The sequence below is a fragment of the Chiloscyllium punctatum genome, chromosome 9, assembly GCF_047496795.1.
Source record: "Chiloscyllium punctatum isolate Juve2018m chromosome 9, sChiPun1.3, whole genome shotgun sequence".
Lineage (NCBI taxonomy): Eukaryota > Metazoa > Chordata > Chondrichthyes > Orectolobiformes > Hemiscylliidae > Chiloscyllium > Chiloscyllium punctatum.
This window is the reverse complement of record NC_092747.1, coordinates 25,825,045-25,847,582: the sequence shown is the minus strand read 5'-3', so window position 1 is coordinate 25,847,582 and position 22,538 is coordinate 25,825,045. Positions and strand designations below refer to the sequence as shown.

General features: G+C 40.5%; 1 protein-coding gene across 3 annotated transcripts in view; it reads right to left on the bottom strand.

Moving 5' to 3' along the window:
- The window catches only part of fam168a (family with sequence similarity 168 member A), a 116,069-nt gene that overhangs the window by 35,984 nt on the left and 57,547 nt on the right, over positions 1–22,538 (bottom strand). For 2 of the 3 annotated variants that reach the window (XM_072577076.1, XM_072577077.1), the window contains exon 4: positions 7,464–7,589. The exons of the other annotated variant lie outside the window; for it this stretch is intronic. In XM_072577076.1, coding sequence (XP_072433177.1) covers positions 7,464–7,589 — 126 coding nt within the window. The remainder of the gene's footprint in view (positions 1–7,463; positions 7,590–22,538) is intronic. 3 annotated transcript variants of the gene reach the window in all.

The window sequence follows — 22,538 nt, the reverse complement described above, 5'->3', positions numbered from 1 at the left end:
TTGTCCTATGTAGTGTTTTGTGCAGTCCTTGCATGGGAATTTGTACACTACATTGGTTTTGCTCATGCTGGGTATTGGGTCCTTCATTCTGGTGAGTTGTTGTCTGAGAATGGCTGTTGGTTTGTGTGCTGTTAGGAGTCCTAGTGGTCGCAGTAGTCTGGCTGTCAGTTCGGAAATGCTCCTGATGTATGGTAGTGTGGCTAGTCCTTTGGGTTGTGGCATGTCCTCGTTCCGTTGTCTTTCCCTTAGGCATCTGTTGATGAAATTGCGCGGGCATCCATTTTTGGCAAATACCTTGTATAGGTGTTCTTCTTCCTCTTTTTGCAGTTCTGGTGTACTGCAGTGTGTTGTGGCCCTTTTGGATAGTGTCTTGATGCAACTTCTTTTGTGTGTGTTGGGGTGGTTGCTTTCGTAGTTCAGGACTTGGAAATGAAGCTGCATCAAGACACTATCCAAAAGGGCCACAACACACTGCAGCACACCAGAACTGCAAAAAGAGGAAGAAGAACACCTATACAAGGTATTCGCCAAAAACGGATTCCCGCGCAATTTCGTCAACAGATGCCTAAGGGAAAGACAACGGAACGAGGACATGCCACAACCCAATGGACTAGCCACACTACCATACATCAAGAGCATTTCTGAACTGACAGCCAGACTACTGCGACCACTAGGACTCATAACAGCACACAAACCAACAGCCACACTCAGATAACAACTCACCAGAACGAAGGACCTGTTACCCAGCATGAGCAAAACCAATGTAGTGTACAAATTCCCATGCAAGGACTGCACAAAACACTACATAGGACAAACAGGAAGACAGCTAACGATCCGCATCCATGAACACCAACTAGCCACGAAACGACACGACCAGCTATCCTTAGTAGCCACACATGCAGATGACAAGCAACATGAATTCGACTGGGACAACACTACTATTATAGGGCAAGCCAGAGAACAGCCAGGGAAATCCTAGAGGCATGGCACTCATCCACAGATTCTATCGACAAACACATCGACCTGGACCCAATATACCAGCCACTGCAGCGGACAGCTGGAGCTGACAACCGGAAGCGGCAGAGACAAGCCACTATAAATGCCGGAAGAAACATCACAGAAGCATTTCACAGGAAGCTCCCATGCACTGAGGATGTCACCTAGACAGGGGACGAAACGTTTGCAACACAAATTCCCAGCTCGGCGAACAGAACCACAACAATGAGCACCCAAGCTACAAATCTTCTCCCAAACTTTGGACTTAACTGCATTCAGCAAAATCTGGGAAGTACATTTACAACACTTGAACAAATTATTTGATTGATTGCAAAGAGTCAATTTGGTCATTAACTTGGCTATGAATTTGCTAAAGCAAAAGCAAATTATTTGGGCTACACTGTGGGGCAAGGTAAAATAGCATATTAAGCAGCAAAAATAAGGACTCTTGGCATTTCCTGTGCCTGACACAAAATGAAGAGTTAAGAAATATGCTCATTCCAAATTTCAGCATACATTGGGTCCTTTGATAAGTTTGTTCAAGAAAGGCAAGAAATATGAATGGACCGAAAAATGTCAATGCTTTTGACAAATTGAAAGTTGCGCAAACTACCAGACCAAGTTATATCAGCACAATATTATGATAATATTTCAAGTGACTGTTGGTTTGATGCAGTCTATCTACAACATTTTGAATTCTACACATCTAAACAATTTTGCAAACTGCTGTTTGTATGGATCACAATCTTCTTACTTTTGTTGAATGAGTCCAGGAGTTTGAGATTGTTTCATAAGTGTGTAATGCTATAACCATATAGTTTTAAAATCACATGATGGGAAATTTGAAAGACAAAAAGACAACGCCTGGATGCTGGAAATCAGAAATACAAAGATTGATGGAAAATTCAGCAACAATAACTGTGGAGAAAAAGCAGAGTTAGAATTTCAAGGTCTGGTGATCCTTCTTCAGAATTTCCAAGTTCTGAAGCAGGGTCCCCGGACCTGAAGCATTAACTCTGCTTTCTCTCCACAGATGCTGCTCAATCTGAACTTTTCTAGCAATCTTTGTTTTTGTTAGTCAACGCATGGTGGCTCAGTGGTTAGCACTGCTGTCTAGCAGCACTAGGGACCTGGCTTCAATTCCAGCCTTGGGCAGCAGTCTGTGTGAAGTTTGCACATTCTCCCTGAGTCTGTTTGGTTTTCCTCTGGGTGGTCCAGCTTCCCTCCCCACAGTCCAAAAATGCACAGGTTTCGTGGATTGGCCATGCTAAAATTGCCCATAGTGCAGACTAGGTAGATTAGCCATGGGGAATGCAGGGGTACAGAGGTTGGGTGGGACACTCTTTAAGGGTCGACGTGGACTCGGGTCGAATGGATGCTTCCATACTTTAGGGATTCTATGACATCTGCAGGTCTTTGTTTCACTTGTGGCTCAGTGGTTAGCACTGCTGCCATACAGCACCAGGAACCCGGATTCGATTCCTGCCTCCGGGTGACTGTGTGTGGAGCTTGCAAATTCTCCTTGTCTCTGCCTGGGTTTCCTCCCACAGTCCAAAAATGTGCAGGCTAGATGAAGTGGCCATGCTAAATTGCACATTGTGTCCAGGGATGTGCAGGCTAAGTGGATTAGTCATAGGAAATGCTGGGCTGAAGGTAGAAAACAGGCGCTGGGTCTGGGTGAGATGCTCTTGGAAAAGTTGTGCGCTCGATAGACGAATGACCCGCTTCTAAAGTGAAGGGTTTCTATGATTCTAAAACAAATGTTGATCAAAAGGACTTGGGTAGAAAATGAGCCTTATGGAAAATCCTTGTGTATTACGATGAACATTGAAAATCACAACTAGGTTATAATCCAACTGGTTTAATTGGAAGCACTAGCTTTTGGAGTGCTGCTCCTTCATCAGGTAGTTGCGGAGTACATGATTGTACACGATATTTGCTATAAATTCTGTGTCTTACAGAAAGCTAGTGCTTTCAATTAAACCAGTTGGATTATAAGATGGTGTTGTGTGATTTTTAAACTTTGTACACTCCAGTCCAACACCGGCAACTCCAAAAGATGAATATTATTATAGTCAAAGTATTATAGTCAAGCCTGGCAAGAAGTCAGGTTTGTGGCATAAGAAAATTGTAGGGAAAATAACCTGTTTTTTAAAGATATCTTGACATGTGCTTCTGGTAGGGAAGAGGTGAAGAAGGTTCACGATATATTATTATTATTTGGAAATTTGGGTTCTAACTTGGACATAGCCACATATAACTAAGTTTAATTTGTATTTTTATATTGACAGTTGAGGGAAGGACCCAGTTTAATTTTCGATTTTTGACAGTGGTGCCGGCATATCTGGCAATATATTTCCATACATTTAAACAAGGTTTTTTTAAAAAAAGCTCCTAATCATTCTTTCCTTAAAAAAATAGTATGAAGAGAAAAATATTGGGCTGCTGCCTAGAAACAAGGAACTTATGGCACAGGGAGATGGAGACAGAGACAAAAGCAGAAACACGCCTTCCTTTTCTAAAAGGAGAACCATCCAGAAAGCTAGGCAGTGTGCAGATTTCTGTTAGAGAGAACAGATGTGTGACTGCAAAACTGCTGTTAGCATAACAGTCCCCAGTGTAGTTTGGCTGAAAACTCCTGTGTGGTTTAATGTCAATGAGCGAAAGCTCCAGAAATGGAAGTCTGAGGAAGAGAGTTTGAAGAATCCATGTGAAGAAATTAGTGAGCTAAGTTAGCAAATTGTTTAAGGGTCTCACGAAGAGACGTTCATTCCAGAAACTATCAAGTAAAGACAGAGTTTTGCCAGAAGGAAACCAAGAACAGCCACGCCCATTGAATAAGGAGCCAAGTGGAACAGGGTGACCCTTCACTTAGATGTAAGTGCCTGTATAGCTATTGTTGAGGATTAAAGAGTTGTTATTTCATTTATGATACTTACAGTGAGACCATTTCAAATACTTAGTGTACAATAGTTTTTTTTTGTGTAATAAACTTTAATTTTCTTTTCTAAAAGTATATTTTAAAGTCTCTTTTGAATATGCTCAGGGAATGACCACCGTGGTAATCAAAATTCCACAAAACTATGGTATATCAAGCCAAGTTTTATGTTGAATTCTGACTTGTTCAGTATTATCATCGGTTGGGATTATGCACCTGTTTGATTATAAATCCTGTATGTTGGGAAAGCTTGGGTATATTTTAGGCAAGATAATTCTATGTTTAGTTATGCAGGCATAGTTTTGAAACTATATATCTTCATGTTAAAAGGTGTGCAATTACCCTTAATGACATACATCTCAAACTACTTATTGTGTGCAAAAATGGTCAAAAAGTTTACACAAAAGTTATACAGAATATTAAAATTTCAAAAACATAGGACGCTGACCTGAGGAGATATGCATCTGTCAAATGTGGCAAAAAACAGACATTTCTCTCCCCACAATCTTTCCGCTCCCTCCCCCACCCCGGACAAAAAGGAAAATTGCATCAATCAGTTGTTCGTTACAAAGCCCAATTAATAGATGCTTGAAAGCAGACCGAGGGTCTAGCACTGCTTGAAGTTGTGATCAAGGGAAACCTGAAGAGACAAAAGTGCTAATGGAGAATAATAGTAGGGTCAAAAGAGACTCTAGATTATAAGTTTGTCCCCAAACGAAATATCACTCGAGCGATGAAGCAATTTTAATTCAAGGATTTCATCCCATCTTCAAATAATATTGGGGAAAACAATATAACACTCTCTTCAAGGAAGATTTGTTCTAACTGCCTACCATGCAGATATGCTGTTGAGTTTTTCAACCATAAAAGTCCACAAAAATAATTTGCTACCATTACATATAAATGGGTTTTGATCCCATCAGCTCTGGTGATGATTTTGGTACTCAAAATATCTCCGTGCTCCCAGGATGAACTGAGCTGAAAAGCATTTAAGATTGGAATCCAGTACTAGCAAGGGTTGTTAATTACAGTTCAACCTAATGATTTACTGGAGACCAACAAATCAACCCTAGTTGTGAAATCCTGCGTTACAAATTACCATCACAATATGGGTGATTGGAAAAATTGTACTCAGTTTTGAGCAGAGAGATTTTCAGCTTTAGCTCAGAAATCAGTTTACTGCAGTTTTAAGCTATCTCCTGTTGTTGCATATCAGCGATTAACAGCCCTAGATCAGATGCACCAGGAACTTTCCTCATTTCTGCTGTTCAAAAATTACTAGGTCAAAACTAATTTTAATTTTTCGCAAGTGCACTAGAATTTGCAAGCTTCTACAGCATACATGTATACTTTATATTTTACATTTTATATTTCCATTCATAATTCATATTTCCTACAATAAATCTGCTTGAATGCAATCTTTTCTCAGAACTGCATCCAGCACATAACTTGTACACTGGGTTCAATTTCACCATACTCCACTGGCTGAATATAATTCAGCATCTATTCTGCTAACTTATATTGAAAATATCCAAACTCTCTCGCATGCATACACACATTCATACCCCAACTAACTAGGTAATGCAAATTGCCTTGCCTCTTAAAAAGGACTTACCTGCTTCACGTAGAGAAATTGGACGTGGCCAGCCTTTTGGAAAAAGTCATGCGTACAGTACAACCTGTCCACAAATATAATCTACAATCATTTTAAAATATTTGGTCCTGCCCAATTTTCAGTATATTAGGGAAAATGGAATTTAGGTCAGACACATTATAAATTGTTTTCTCCAGCTAGGTATTCTGAAAAGAAATTAGAAAAATAGACCCTTCAAACTGGAAGTTTTCATATTTCGAATGTGTTCACACTGTAAAAACTCTTCATATGTAATAGGGAGAGAGCTCCTCCAGCTGTGTCCTGATACTGAGGAGTTCCTGTGGACTGCTCACCAACTATGTTCATTGGAGCTGTTTCAACATGAAATGGGGAGGAGTCTTTTGAGGTAGGGAAGACGGGTAGGAAAGGGGAGAAATACAGTGAAGATGATAAACAATACAAGTATTTCTTACCAGGCAAAAGATTTAAAATCCAAGTTTGGGTGGAGGGGAGCATTATAATGAAGATATTACCATAATTCTCATTTCAGAACATATGCAGCCCCAATGTTGCTAAGGTGTAAACTCAGATTCAATTGCGAACACATTAGTCTGGGCCTATTCTTTATGAATATCACATTTCAGTGAAAGCTGTATTACAAGTTTGTAATTATACTGGACAGCAGCTCTTCCTTTGATGACTCAAGAATGTGAACTGATCCGGGATTTACTTTTAAAGTCATAGTTTTGTTAGCACTGCACAGCAATTTATCCTTCTTCCTGCTACTTCTTTCTCAAAATTGGTGTAAAGAAAGAATTCTAAGATTGCTGGTGATTAGGAATTTAGGCAAATTTGGCTGTGGTCTCACTAGTATACTGGAGTATAAAAGCAAACAAGTACTAGACTAGTTTGCAGAAAACAAGGTGTTTGCTTGGTCACAGACTGGGAGTTATGATTATGAAAGTTACGAGAATAAATCAGAGTAAGCTATGATCTTCATTCAAAACGGATTGAGTCAACAAGTCTAAATTTTTTAATCAAATGTGGACTGTGATGGTATATTGCTGCCAGAGCTGCAGTACTTTTTCAGAAGTTCTCATTTTCCATCCCCATAAGAACTTTTCTATAATTAATATTGTAACAACTGTAAAGTGATTTGATATGTTTTACATAATAAATATAAAATTCAATGCAGAATACAAAATTCAGTTTGGTAAAGAATAACATGACTTGAATTGAGTTTTCTACCCCAGGTTTACTTCAAAAGCAATGATTCTATTTGCAGTTAGGCATATCGCAGCACAGAAAGTAGTTTGAGATTATTAGTCATTTTCACCCTCAAGGTTGTATTTAAACAATGTGTACATAAATTATCATCTTTAACATGTGCAGAAGAGACATGGTCTAACTGAAGTTGGGCACGATCTTCACCTTGGAAAGCTTGCAGGGATGCAGAATTATTTATCCTCTATGGTTTTTAACAGTAGTTTTTGAATTTGACTACTCTCTCAAGTATTGCACAAACTAAATTCAAGTATTTTGATGAGCTTGTGAATATAAAATGAAGTTTGTTTTAACCTTTATTTTGTAACATCAAGTTTTTTTTTAAGAAATATAAAAAATTATGAATTTGACAATTATCCATTACTAATACTAACTTGTTTCAGCATCCAATTTATCATTAGTGCACCCTACCTTCATATATACTCTACAGAAAAGTGACTTTCTATCTTCAAAAGATGACATCCACAACTTACTTTTGCCAACCCAAATTTAAGCAAGACTTAAGTGGTGCCAGAAAAAAAAACTGACAGAAGTCAAAACTTAAATAGCTGACCCATCATTCCCCAGGACTCTTCTGCACATTGCACTTCACAAAACGAATCAGTTCAATCAAGTTCTACAGTATAAAAGGGAAAAATGTGTTTTATTTACTGAATGATGCAGAAGAAGCTTGGAAAGTTCTGCTCTCAGTGCCAGCATCGACTGGGAGGTCATAAGTACCCTCAGAGGCACCAGAAGTTGATGTCTGTGGCCAGCTCTGCCTCATCATGAATAAAGCTTGCACAGAGACAAAAAAGGGTGTTACAAAACAAACTGTTCTCAACATTTTTAACAGTGCAATGATTTATGATCCCTCAGAAATGAAGACTTAGATTAACTTCCCCAGCAAACAATTTTCATCAGTAAGAGTTTAGTGGTGCTATTTTTGCTTGCAGCTCTCTGTCATGAAGTCATTTCTATTACTGCCCAAAGCTCTCAAACAGTTCTACTGAAAGTGTACACTATAAACACAACTCAAGTAGGAAAAGAGCACTTCCTACCTCAAATATCCCATATTTCTTCTTTAATAGGATGAGTATACAACATATACAAATTATCTCCAGGTGTCAATGAAACAACTTCCCACTTTATTATTTAATTCAACCAATTAAAAACCTAAAATTTGACATCCACAAGAAATTTGGATTTTTTTGGTTTAAATTTATGCAATGTGTTAGTAAAGGCTAAAATGGTTCCAATTACCTCTATAGAAAGGCCCTAAGTCCTCAAGCACTCACTGGAAGGCAATATTTAAAATGTTAGTCAAGTAGAATATGACTTTGTACCAAAGAAAACAAATGTGTTCTGCACACTGATGCAGAAGCATCTGGTCAGCCAGATGAAAGCAAAGAATTGCAAATTTTGGAAATGTGAAATAACAGAAATTGCTGGAGAAACTCAGCAGGTATAGTAGCATCCATGGACAGAAAGTGTGGTTCAATTTTTTTTTAAATCCCCTTGTCCAGTTCATTGGCACCAGACATCATCTCTTCACTGTGGGCATGCAATCCCTTTACACATCATTCCCTATTAGGCTGGTGTCAGGGTTCTCCACTTCTTGCAAAGGCCTGAACCACACTTCCCTGTCTGACTGAACTCATCCTCACTTTGAACAACTTCTCCTTTCGTGCCTTTCACTTTCTTCAGATCAGAAGTGTGGCTGTAGGTACCAGTATAGGCCCCAGTTATGCCTGTATCTTTGTGGGGCAAATAGAGCATTCCTTGTTTCAATCCTACTCTGGCCCATCCCTACTTTTTCTCCAGTGTAGGAATGACGTCATTGTGCTGCTTCCCTCCATTGTTTGGAATTGAAAAACTTATCAATTTTGCTTCCAATTTCCACCCTTCTCTCATCTTCATCCGATCCATTGACTCCTCCCTTCCTTGACATTGGTTTCTATTTCTTGGGAAAGGCTAGCCACCAATATTCACTACAAACCCCTAGCTGGAGTGTAAACCCTCGCACCCTGCTACCGGTAATGACACCATTTCATTCTCCACATTTTTGTCTCCACTGCAGTGGTTCAGAAGATGCCAACTTTTGGGGGTGTTATGCATTTTGGGATGGCAAATAAAGCAAGGAATATACAAAAAAAAGGAAAATATTGAGAGGGGTAGAGAAAACGTGAAAGATCTTGGAGTATATGCTCATAGGTCCCTGAAGATAGAGGATGGGAAAAAATTCCACTGTAAGAGCTGCTCCTTTATGGAGGTATTTTAGGTGTCAGAATGGATTTCCTTGAATTCCAGGAACAGTAATAACTATTTTATAAGCTGGTGCATTCTTTTGGAACTTGAGGAAAAAATAAAATGGCATTTTAAAAAGGAGAAAGAATGACAAAGGCAGAGGCCTCATGGTCAATGAATCAAACTAGAAAGAAACCTACACTGTTTGACACAGCAATGAAACGGCATAGCTAGCACCTTTGCTATTTGAGTTCAAGTATCGCTGGACATCAGAGTGCGTCTAAGAAAAATTAATAAACAGTGAAATTCACAGCTGACCTTAGAGGAACCAGTGTGGGACAACTCATAGCATATGAGAAGCCTAACGCGTAGTTTTTAAGTGTAACCATCCTGCATTTTTCTTTGTAAATCTACAATAGTGAGTAGAGTGTGCTGTTTTTTTGATTGTATGTTTCATTGAGATCTGTCCCTTGATTAAACTTTAAAAATGTACAACATAAGTACTAAGTTAGCCTGGAGCTGTGTTTTTTTAAGAACAGTAAGACTACGCTATTTTCTGGGTCTATAAATTGTTTAGGTGCAGAGATGGCCTTTAGTAGAGTGATGTGCTCTTCCTGTCAGATGTGGGATATTAGAGAGAGAGTTTCCATGTTACTGCCGATTATGATTAGATTAGATTACCTACAGTGCTGAAACAGGCCCTTCGGCCCAATCAGTCCACACCGACCCTCCGAAGAGTAACCCACCCAGATCCATTTTTCTCTGTCTAATGCACCTAACACTATGGGCAATTCAGCATGGCCAATTCACCTGACCTGCACATCTTTGGATTGTGGGAGGAAACCGGAGCACCCGGAGGAAACCCATGCAGACACGGGCAGAATGTGCAAACTCCACACAGTCGCCTGAGGCTGGAATTGAACCTGGGACCCTGGTGCTGTGAGGCAGCAGTACTAACCACTGAGCTACCAAGCACCGTGTCTGCAGTGTGTTTGGCTGTGAAGGCTATCAGATCGCATGGATCTGTCGGAGAGCCAGTTAGAGGCAATAATGAATTTACAGGAACTAGGGGGCACGATGGATGGTAGTTATAGAAAGGGAGAAAAAACTATAGGTACAATCCCGTAGATGGATTACCTCCAGGAAAGGTAGGAGGGGGAGGCAGGTAGTGCAGGACTCTCCTGTGACTATCCCCATCTCAAAAAAGAACGCTGTCTTGGAAAATGTAGGGGCTGATGGGATTCTCAGGAGATTGTAGCACAATCGTTTCTGGTGCAGAGACTGGCTTTAGTGTAAAAAAAAGAGTACATCAGGTTCCAAGCTATCATTTGTGAAGGTACTCTATAGTCAGAGGCACAGATAGATGTTTCTGTGACCAACAGCAAGAAATGACAGTGCTGCGTTGTGTCCCTGGTGCCAAGATTAAGGATATCTCAGACAGAATGCAACATATTCTCAAAGCAGAGAGGGATCAGCAGGAGGTCATTGGAACTAATGACATAGGAAGGGACAATGTATACAATGATGAGATTTTGAAGGGAGAAGACAGGAAATTAGGCAGGAATTTAAAAAGGAGGTCCTCCAGGGTAGTAATATCTGGATTACACCAGGGGCTAAGAGCTAGTGAGGGTAGGAACAGGAGGATAGAGGAGATGAATGAGTGGTTGAGAAGCTGCTACAGGGAAAGAGGGTTCACATTTTTAAATCATTGGAATCGCTTCTGGGGTAGCAGTGAGCTGGTAAGGAGGACGGATTGCATCTGAATTGGAAGGGGATGAATATACTGGCAGGGAGATTTGCTAGTGCTGCTCGGGAGGATTTAAACTAGTAAAGTTGGGGGTGAGATCCAGGGAGATAGTGAGGAAAGAGATCAGTCGGAGACTGGTACAATTGGGAAAAGGAGCAAGTCAAACAATCAGGACAGGCAGGAACAAAGCAGAGAACGAAGCAGTACTGATAAATTAAACAGCATATATTTCAATGCAAGCGGCCTACCAGGAAGGCAGATGATTTTAGGGCATAGTTAGGAACATGGGACTGGGTTATCATAGCAGTTAGAGATGAGGCTCAGGAAGGGACAGGAATGGGAGCTTAATGTTCCAAAATATGAATGCTATAGGAAAGATAGAGAGGGGGGTGGTGGTGGCGGCACTTTTGATTGGGGATATCATTATAACAGTACTTCAGGAGGATATTCCTAGGAATATGCCAAGGGAGGTTATTTGGGTGGAATTGACATATAGGAAAGGGATGATCACCTTAGTGGGATTGTACTACAGACCCAAACAGTAAGCAAGAAATTGAGAAACAAATTTGTAAGGCAATCTCAATTATCTGTCAGAATTATAGGGTGGTTATGATAGGGGATTTTAACTTTCAAACGTAGACTGGGGTTGCCATACTGTTAAAGGCGTGGATGGAGAAGAATTTGTTAAGTGTGGACAAGAAAATTTTCTGATTCACTATGTGGATGTACCTACCAGAGAATGTGCAAAACATGACCCACTCTTGGGAAATAAGGCAGGACAAGTTACGGAGGTGCCAGTGGGGGAGCACTTTGGGATTAGTGACCATAATTCTATTAATTGTAAACAGTGATGGAAAAGATTAGACCAGATCTAAAAGATAAAGCTCTAAATTGGAGGAAGGCCAATTTTGACGGTATTAGGCAAGAACTTTCAAAAGTTGATTGTGGGTGAATGCTTGTTGCTAAAGGGATGCCTGGAAAATAGGATGCATTCATAAATGAGACAATGAGAGTCCAGAGACAGTATGTTCCTGTTAGGGTGAAAGGCAAGGCTGGCAGGCGTAGGGAATGCTGGATGACTAGAGAAATTGAGATTTTGGTCAAGAAAAAGGAAGCATATGTTAGGTATAGATAGCAGAGATCGAGTGATTCCTAGAAGAGTATAAAGACAGGAGGAGTATACTTAAGGAAATCAGGGATACAAAAAAGGGGACAGGAGATAGCTTTGGCAAATAGGGTTAAGAAGAATCCAAAGGATTTTATAAATACATTAAGGACAAAAGGGTAACTAGGAAGAAAATAGGGCCTCGAGGGGCCCATCTGAGGAGCCACGAGAGATAATAACAAGTATTTTGCATCAGTGTTTACTGTAGAGAAGGACATGGATGATATAAAATGGGGGGAAATAGTCAACATCTTGAATAATATCCCAATTATAAAGGTGGTGTCGCTGGATGTCTTAAAACACATAAAAGTGAACAAATCCCCAGGACTTGATCAGGTGCACCCCAGAACTCTCTGGGAAGCTAGGGAAGTGATTGCTGGGCCCCTTGCTGAGATATTTGTATCATTGATAGTCATAGGTCAGGTGCTGGAAGACTGGAGGTTGGCTAATGTGGTACCACTATTTGAGGAAGGTGGTGAGGAAAAGCCAGAGAACTATAGACCGGTGAGCCTGACGTCGATGGTGGGCAAGTTATTGGAAGGAATCCGGAGAGACAGGATTTACATGTACTTGGAAAGGCAAGGACTGATTAGGGATAGTCAACATGGCTTTGTGTGTGAGAAATCATGACACACTAACTTGATTGAGTTTTTTGAAGAAGTAACAAAGATGATTGAACAGGGCAGCATGGTGGACATGATCTATATGTACTTCAGCAAGGCATTCGACAAGGTTCCTCATGGTAGACTAGTGAGCAAGATTAGATTCAACTAGCCTTTTGGATACCGAACTGGTTCAAAGGTAGAAGACAGAGCATCTGAGGCCTGTGACCAGCAGTGTGCCACAAGGATTGGTGCTGGGTCTACTGCATTTATATAAATGATTTGGGTGTGAACATAGCAGGTATAGTTAGTGAGTTTGCAGATAACACCAATTGGAGGTGTAGTAGACAGTGAAGGAGGTTACTTCAAAGCACAATGGCATTTTGATCAGATGGGCCAATGGGCAAGTAGTGGCAGGTGGAGTTTAATTTGGATAAAAGAAAGGCAAATCAGGGCAGAACGCATATACCTAATGGTAAGGTCCTGGGAGTGTTGCTGAACAAAGTGTAGGTTCACAGGTCCTTGAAAGTGGAGTTGCAGCTAGATAGGATAGTGAACGATGGTTTCTTCATTGGTCAGAGCATAGGACTTAGGAGGTCATGTTGTGGCTGTACAGGACATTAGTTCGGCTACTTTTGCAATATTGCGTGCAATTTTGGTTTCCCTCCTATCGGAAGGATGTTGTGAAACTTGAAAGGGTTCAGAAAAGATTTACAAGGATGTTGCCAGGGTTGGAGGATTTGTGCTGCAGGGAGAGGCTGAATAGGCTGGGACTGTTTTCCCTGGAGCTTCAGAGGCTGAGGGGTGACCTTATAGAAGTTTATAAAATAGACAAGTCTTTTCCCTGGAAGGGGGTAGCCCAGAACTAGAGAGCATAGGTTTAAGGTGAGGGGGGAACGACTTAAAAGGCATCCAAGAAACAACCTATTCACGCAGAGGGTGGTGAGTGTATGAAATGAGCTGTCAGAGGAAATGGTAGAGACTTGAACAATTACAAATTTCAAAGGTATTTGGACGGGTATATGTATCGGAAGGGTTTAAGAGGGATATGGGCCAAGTGCTGCTAATTGAGGAGAGATTAATTTAGAATATCTGGTTGACATGGACAAGTTGTATTGAAAGGTCGGCTTCTATGCTGTACATCTCCAGGATTCCCTGTGACTGTTAGATAAAGTGATAAAGGCCGCATACAGGATGCTTTCCTTCATTGAATGAGATATTGAACACAACAGCAGGGATGAGGCATTGATCAGGCAACAGCTGGTCGTGTACACAGACCTGGTCACCACATTACAGGATGTAAACAACTGCTCTAGACAGCACACAAACGAGATTTACAAGAATGTTCCCCAGCTGCAAGTATGGGGAAAGATTCTCTCCTGATATATTTCTGAGCCTTTAACTCATTTTCCTCCTTTAACAAACTTCTTGAAGCCTCTCATCAAGCTTTTGATTTTCTGACCTAAGTCTCTTTATATGGTTTGGTGAAATTTGGTTTTATAGTACTTTTCTGAAGAGCCTTGGGGGCTCTTCTGTATGTTAAATGAATAATACAAATATCGGCTTCTTTTTATTTGTCATGAGATGTGGATAAAGAAATATAGACTGCTGTTGTTGGAAGAGACATCTAGCTTGATCAGGATCAGTAGGTCAGTGGGCACAGGGATGATAGATAAATGAGACTTGGTGTGAATTAAGACACATGAGTTTCAGATCACCTGAAGTTTATGGAGCGTGTAGAAATGTGGGAGATTAGTTAGGGATCTGTTACAATATAGAGGACAAAGGAAACAAAAGCATTCAGTAGTAGATGAACTGAATCAGCAATAAAGATGGCAATGCTGCAGAGGTGAAACAGGAATTGGTAGTTGAAGAGAAGATTTGGATGGAGAAAGAAAGCAATGGTTCAGTCTGGCAGTTAACAGTGGACGTCGCATAAATATCTCATGATTTAGTTAAAGCAGAGGTGATGACAGGAGTTGAAGGTTACAGTGAAGAGCTAGAGTGTGATTTGTATAAACTATGCTGTACTTTTAGATGATACCACTTTAGGCAGCACGTTGACAATAGGAGGGGCCCAACAATAGACCCTTGGGAGAGAAACTACTTCAAGTAATACTTTATTTCAAAGACACACAGATAACCGGCCTTTTAATGGCAACTAATATTTCTAACATTGCAACAGTAATTGCACTTTAAAAGCACTTAATTCACTGCAAATGGCTGTAAAAACATAAATGCAAGATATTCCTTTTAAAAAAAGGTTAGGCAACCTCAGATTTTTGCCAATATTTACCAGAAGTTCGTGAATGTGAGAACAACTCATACGTCTGTTATCACCATACTATTATGGGGAAGGTGCAAATTGTCAATGTATCTCCAAAACACAAAGTTACTTTTAATTGCATGGACATTCACAAAGGAGAATGGGAACTATACCCCTAATACTGTAAATATTAGAACACAAGTATTATTAATGAGCAAAGCTTACATTATTAAAACACTCTTCTACAAGATTTCTTTTGGAGAATGCGTCTCGTTGAGAAAAAGTATCAACACTGGACAGTATCAATGTCAGATTAGGGGAGGGGAACCGCCTAATCATATCATCATTGAACAGTTAATCCAGACACTCAGACAAAGTAAAGACAGGTGGCAGAATTTGAATCCAATACAGAAAATCTGGAATTAATACTCTAATGACGACCATGAATACATCGTCATCTGGCAGAAAAACTTATCTGGTTCACTAACATCCTTTTGAAAAGAAACTGCTTACCTTACCTGGTCTAGCCTACTTGTGACTCCAGATCCACATCAATGCTGTTGACTCTTAACTACACTCTGGGTAATTAGGGATGGACAATAAGTGCTAGCCTAGCCAGTGACGCCCTTACCCCATGAATGAATTTAAAAAGTATCAAGGATCAGTAATCCAACTGATTGGAGGTAATGAGTTCATTCTAAGTACACATAGGTAATGACAGCCCAAATTCTTATAATCATATAGCTGAAAATAGTTCCAAACTATTAAACTGGGCTATATTCAAATTCACAATGGATTTGAAAGAATAGTCCACGTAGCCAACTGCACCACTGAAACAGAGAAAATGGCTTCTTAAACATCATACTTTCAAAACCTATTTGGAATACGTAATTTGATTACATCCTTAATCTGTTAACAGACTTGGACGTGATTGTGTTTCATTTGATTATTTAGGTGCATTAACATCATAACTTCATAATTGTTTCTTCTATTGAAATTACCCAGATTAATATCATTATTTTATCAAAAACTGATAGCTACATTCATATACTTTCCATTAAAAGGAGTTTGATTTCATGGTCAACACTGTAGATCCATTGTTCAGTTTATATAGCACAAAAGAAAACATTAACAATTTAAAGAAACTCAAACAAAGACACTGAACGTAATCAGATTTAGGGCAGTTTTGTAGGCCACCAGATATCGGTACTTAAGTCTACACCAGAATGCACCTTTAATTGCCACATGAAAATCATACAGCATGACAGATGCAATGAAGCTTACACACATTATTATTACTATGTCTGTACGTGGAGCCCAATTACTGCAAATCTAATCTGCAGCAAGACAGAAAACTGAGCTAAATCCCACCACACAATGTGGAAATAGAACATTCTTTTTCAAAAAGGTAGTTTGGGGGACAGTGGACCCGAATACTCCAGAATAGAATTTGGATTATTGGCCCAAATTAGAAAATATCTTTATGTATTTATGTATTATCAGGGATTTTGTAGAAATTCCAAGGAAATTAACTCCTAGCAGAACAAAAACAGAAATTGCTGGAAAAACTCAGGTCTGGCAGCATCTGTGGTGGCAAATCAGAGTTAACGTTTCAGGTCCAGCAACCTTTTCTCAGAACTGATGGTAGCTAGGAAATGTTGGTTTATAGGTCGGAATACTTCAACCCCATGGCATCAATGTGGATTTCACCAGTTTCCTCATTTCCTTCCTCCACCTCACCCCTGCTCCAACCTTCGAGCTCAGCACCACCCTCATGACCTGTCCTATCTGCCTATCTTCCTTTCCACTCCACCCTCCTCTCTGACCTATCACCTTCATCCCCACCCCCATTCACCCATTGTACTCTATGCTACTTTCTCCCCACTCCCACTCCCCTCTGATTTATCTCTCCACTCTACAGGCACCCTGTCTCTATTCCTGATAAAGGGCTTTTGCCCGAAATGTTGATTTTCCTGCTCCTCGGATGCTGCTTGATCTGCTGTGCTTTTCCAGCACCACTCTAATCTAGACAATGTTGGCTTATATGCAGGAGGCGCAGAGGAGAGTGGTAAGGAGCAATCAATAGGTAGAGATAAGAGTCCAAGGAGAGCGAAGAACAGTTCGACAAAGGAGTTGATAATGATCTGACTCGGAGGATGAACAACTGTCTCCATTAACAGCTTTTCACCCTCCAAGCCAGATCATTACTGACTCCTTTGGTTGTCCAATGATACTTCTCTCTCTTTGGGCTCTATACCTATTGTTTACTCCTTACCCTATTCCCCCTACCCTACATTTTGCATATAACCAACATTTTCCTAGCTACCATTAGTTCTGAGGAAGTGTTCCGAAACAGGAATCTGATTTCTCTCCACAGATGCTGCCAGACCTGCTGCGCTTACCCAGCAATTTCTGTTTTTGTTTCAGATTTACAGCATCCGCAGTTTTTTTTCAGTCCTGCCAGAACAGATTGCTTTGGTAATGCCAATAATAAAGTGGTTCTACTTAGCAGCATGAAGCTGGGAGATACATTTGCATCAATATTTTATATTTAATAAAAGTCTAACTTTTAAAAATAAAATTCATTCATGCGATGATAGGCATCACTTGCTAGCATATTTTGCCCAGATTTTATTTAGAGCAATTAGAGGAGTGCCCACAATGCTGTTAGGATAGAGGTTCCAAGATGTTGACGTAGCACTGTTCAAATAATGGCAATGCAGTTCCAAGTCAGGGTGGTGCGTGGTTTGGAGGTAAAATGTAATCTGGACTGAGACTACAATATTGTTATATCTGACCAAGTCCAATGAAGGGAAAACATTTTGGAGGATCATAGTATAAACCAAGAAATGGGCACATAATAAATAGTGATATCTTGAAAAATATCTACATTACAGAGGAGGAGATGCAGCATCTCGGATCAGGATCAGGTGTACCCTAGAACTGAGAAGTTGGTGAAGTTATTGTTGGGACCCATACTGAGATATTTGTATGATCGACAGCCACAAGCAAGGTGCCAGAAAACTGGACGTTGGCTTAACATGGTGTCACTATTTAGAAAGGTGGTATGGAAAAGCCAGGGAACGATAGACTGGTGAGGCTGACATCAGAGGTGGGCAAGTTATTGGAAGGGATCCTAAGAGACAGGATTTGCACATATTTGGAAAGGCAAGGACAGATTAAGGATAGTCAACATGGCTTTGTGCATGGGAAATCACTTCTCACTAACTTGATTGAGTTTTTTTGAAGCAACAAAGAGGATTAATCAGAGCAGAGCAGGGGACGTGATCTACACAGACTTCAGTAAGGAATTTGAAGAGGTTCCTCATGGTAGACTAGGTTGCAAGGTTAGATCTCATGAAATAGAGGGAGAACTAGCTACTTGGACACAGAATTGGCTCAAAGGTAGAAGACAGAAGATGGTTGTAGAGGATTGCTTTTTAGACTGAAGGCCTGTGATCAGCAGTGTGCCACAAGGATTGGTGCTGGGTCCACTGCTTTTCATCATTAATATAAAATGATTTGGAGGTAAACATAGGAGGCAGGGCTAGTAAGTTTGCAGATGACATCAGAATTGGAGGTGCAGTGGACAGTGAAAAAGGTTACCTCAGAATACAATGGCATCTTATCAGATGGGCCAGTGAGTCAAGGAGTGACAGATGGAGTTTAGTTTAGATAAATGTGAGGTGCTGCATTTCAGAAAGGCAAATCAGGACAGGACATATACACTTAATAGTAAGATTCTGGGGAACGTTGCTGAGCAAAGAGACCTTGGAGTACAGATTAAAGGTGAGTAGGGAAAGATTTAAAAAGGATCTAAGGAGCAACTTTTTCACACAGAGGGTGGTGCAGGTATGGAATGAGCTGCCAGGAGGTAGTGGTGGAGGCTAGAACAATTATAACATTTCAAAGGCATCTGGATGGGTATATGAATAGGAAGGGTTCAGAGAGATATGGGCTTAGTGCTGGCAAATGGGACTAGATTATTTTAGGATATCTAGTTAGGATGGATAATTTGGACTGTATGGTCTGTTTCTGCACTGTACGGTCTGTTTCTGCACTGTATATCTCTATGACTCTGTACAAGAATCGTGCAGTTCTTAAAGCCTAAAGCAGACATATGCGATGGTATAATTAGCCTCTACTCAAATTCTCAATAAACAATTCCCTTGAACTTAAGATTTCTCCTGTTCTTGTTCATTTCTGCCGTGAAATTTCTTTTCCTGTAAACAGCTGTCAAGTTCTTGTTCAGGGGTTTTGGGAAGCAACAGGTTTTCATATTGAACCAATAAAGTCCCTGTCCCAACACTTCACAATCATTTAAATTTGCATTTTCATATCTATTCAGGATACATGATTTACTCATTGATGATTTGCTATTTTAAGAACCACTTTCTTCAATGAATGCGATAATGACCAAACTGTTGAGATGTTCTGAATTGCAATACCACCAAGCATGTTCAGTTGCACTGCCAATTTTGGTCCTGGTTTCAAGATTGGTGTCTTCCAGTAAATTTTCTTTAATTTATGTTGGTAAAGGTAATAATGAGTCATAGAGACATACGGCATGGAAACAGACCTCTCAGTCCAACACATCCATGCTGACCAAATATCGTAAACTAATCTAATGCCATTTGCCAGCACTTGGCTCATATCCCTGTTAACCCTTCTGTTCATACATCCATCCAGATACCTTTTAAACTTGATTTACAATAAATGTTGATTCATATAACGAAAAATAAATTTATAAATACTTTACTGGATATGCTGCCATGTGTCAGATTTTATTCTCTCTAAATATCTAAGCAGATATATTTTCTAACAAATCAGAAATTAGATTGAATGCAACTCTCATACTGAATATAACTTAAGGAAACAGTTATTCTCTCACAACAAATGGTTCAGAACAAAGCGCTTTTAGCTTTACCATAATAACAGTAATGTAAGCACATGTGCTACTTGCCACAACTATCTTTTTGCAAAAAAGGTCATTAAACAATGGCCAGCCTGTTAGAATGAAAGGAACTACATGAGTGAGCATTCCCTCGACTTCCTGGCCAATTTTCGATCCTGAATCACTGTCAGCAGAACAACCAGGATCATTCATCTCAACATCTGTGGAAAATGGTCTCCTCAACCTCCTTCTGTCTAGAACATTCCTATCACATCTATCAAAGTATTAATGAATAAGCTTTCCTCCTCCTTCAGGGGACCTTCCCAAAAAAAAAGGGAATAACCGTGGTGTCAAATATTTTACAAACCATTATTGCAGCAGATTCTAACTCAGATGCAGAGGCACCCTTAAAGTCTGGATTTCTATCAGGAATATAATAAACCAGGTAGGAATTTCACAGAGTTAACTACAATGGAATTTTCTAATTCAAAATGGAAGGTAATTTTAAAAAGCTTTAAAAATTATTCCCATCTGTAACAAATGAGCCACGATGAAGAATTTTAAAACTTAGCTTTAATCATTATGCCTCAGAAATATCTTCTGACACTTGCACGATTTTAAAAACAAAAACACTAAACATATTCTTTGAACTTTCCTAAGTAACCCTTTATAAACTGATGCACCATACAGAAGAACCTTGATTATCTGAACAAGACAGGTGGGGAGTACTTAGCTCAAATAATTGATCACGGTGATGGCGGTGGCAGCAAGAGTAGGGACAGGTCCCCAATGTGGTGGCGACTGCAGGGACTGGGTCCTCCCAGGCTGTGGCGGCAACAGCAGGGACAGGCCACCCCCCCTAACCCAGAGGTGGCGGCAAGAGCAGGGACAGGGTCCCCCATAGCGGTGGTGGCAACAGCAGGGAGAGAGATCCTGCAGTGGTGGCAAGAGCAGGGACAGGGTCCCCTTGGCAGCGGCGGCAACAGCAGACAGTGTTCCCGCGGCAGCACCAGCAAGAGAGACAGGGCTCCCTCAGCATCAACAGCAGGTACAGGGTTCCAGCGGCGGCGCCAACAGCAGGCGCAGGGTTCCCACGGTAGCGACAAGAATAGGGACAGGTCTCCACAGTGGTGGCAACAGCATTGACAGGGTTCCCACTGCAGCAGCAAGATTAGGGACAGGTTCCCACGGCAATGGCAAGAGCAGGGACGGGGTCCCCTCCCCTGGCAGTGGTAGCAAGAGCAGGGACTGGGTCCCCCCCTGGCGGTGGTTGCAAGAGCAGGGACGGGGATCCCCCCTGGCGGTGGTGGCAAGAGCAGGTACAGGGTCCGCCCCACCAGCAATGGTGGGAAGAGCGGGGACAGGTTTCCCGCGGCAGCAGCAAGAGCAGGGAGCCCCCCCGATGGCGGCAGCAAGAGCAGGGACAGGGTTCCTGTGGCGACAGCGGCAAGAGCAAGGACAGGGTTCCCGCAATGGCGGCAAGAGTAGGTCCCATGGCAACCCTGTTCCTGCTCCCACTGCCAGTCCAAGCTGCCTGTTCTTGCTATACTTTTATTTAAATTTAATAAAATCTTTAGAGGACCATGAGATCTCGTTCGGATAATCCAAAATTTGGATAATTGAAGTTCAGATAATAGATGTTATTCTGTCAAGCATTTTCCCTTAAAATTGAACTCAAACCTAAAATGAAGATATAAAGAGCACCGCAAATGTCTTGAAAGAAAAGGAAGACTTGCACTTGTATTGTGCTTTTCACAAGCGCTGAACATTTCAAATCACTGCACGGCCAATTAAATGGTTTTGAGGCATAATCGCTGTTGCAGATGTGGCAGCCAGTGTGCACAGCACATTACCACAAACAGCCATGTGAATGTGACCAGAATTTGCTTATTTATGAATAAATATTACCCAAGACACCTGAGATAGCTTTCCTTTCCTCATCCTTGCTCAGCTTTGAATACTGCAATGAGAACTTTTACATTTGTACTTGCAGTTAGATACAGTCACATTGTAACCATTAATCTAAAGGATGGCAGCTCCAACAATCCAACACTCCTTCAGTACTGCAGTAGTGTCAGCTTAGACTTTAATGCTGAGTTGGACTCAAAGCCAGAAGCTTGCAACTCAGAATGCTACTTAGCTTTGGTTAACATTCATTTTATGGATATGAATAAATTCAATGTGCTTGTAATGACAATCTGATAGGATTCAGATATCATATTACAATGTTGTGAAACCCATGGCAATTCCTCCTAGACCCCACACCTTTCCATAGTTTTCAAACTGGTCACTGTGGCCCTTAACATCAGATGGGGAAATTAACCCATTAATAGAGACAAATGCTTATGGTTTGCATAGCACATGTGAGAGTTACTAAAACACTTCTGTTTGAGCCACTATATAGATTGTCTATACTGGTACTAGAAAAATGTGATTTAACATGTGGAAACTAATGAGGGAGACGGGTTGAAGGTTACAAAACAAGCAGCAAGCAATTCCTTTGACAGTCCATTTTACACATCAGTAGAAATGTTCTCTCACATCTAAAGTATAAGATGTACATGTCATGGTTAAACAACTAATTTTCTTTTTTGGACAATGATAAAATTAGTTTGCCTATTTCATAAACTTCCATTGTATTCTCTGAATGAACTGAAAAGGTAAAGATTTACAATAAATGAATCCAAAGTTTGATTTATGCCTGAACGTTTGCTCTAGCAATTTCAATTTAAAAAAACAAATATTTTTCTCTCTTTTCTCAGTATTGCCATCATAGGATTCCCACTTCCTCAACTATCCCAAATCTGTGTTAGTTTCTTATCGTAT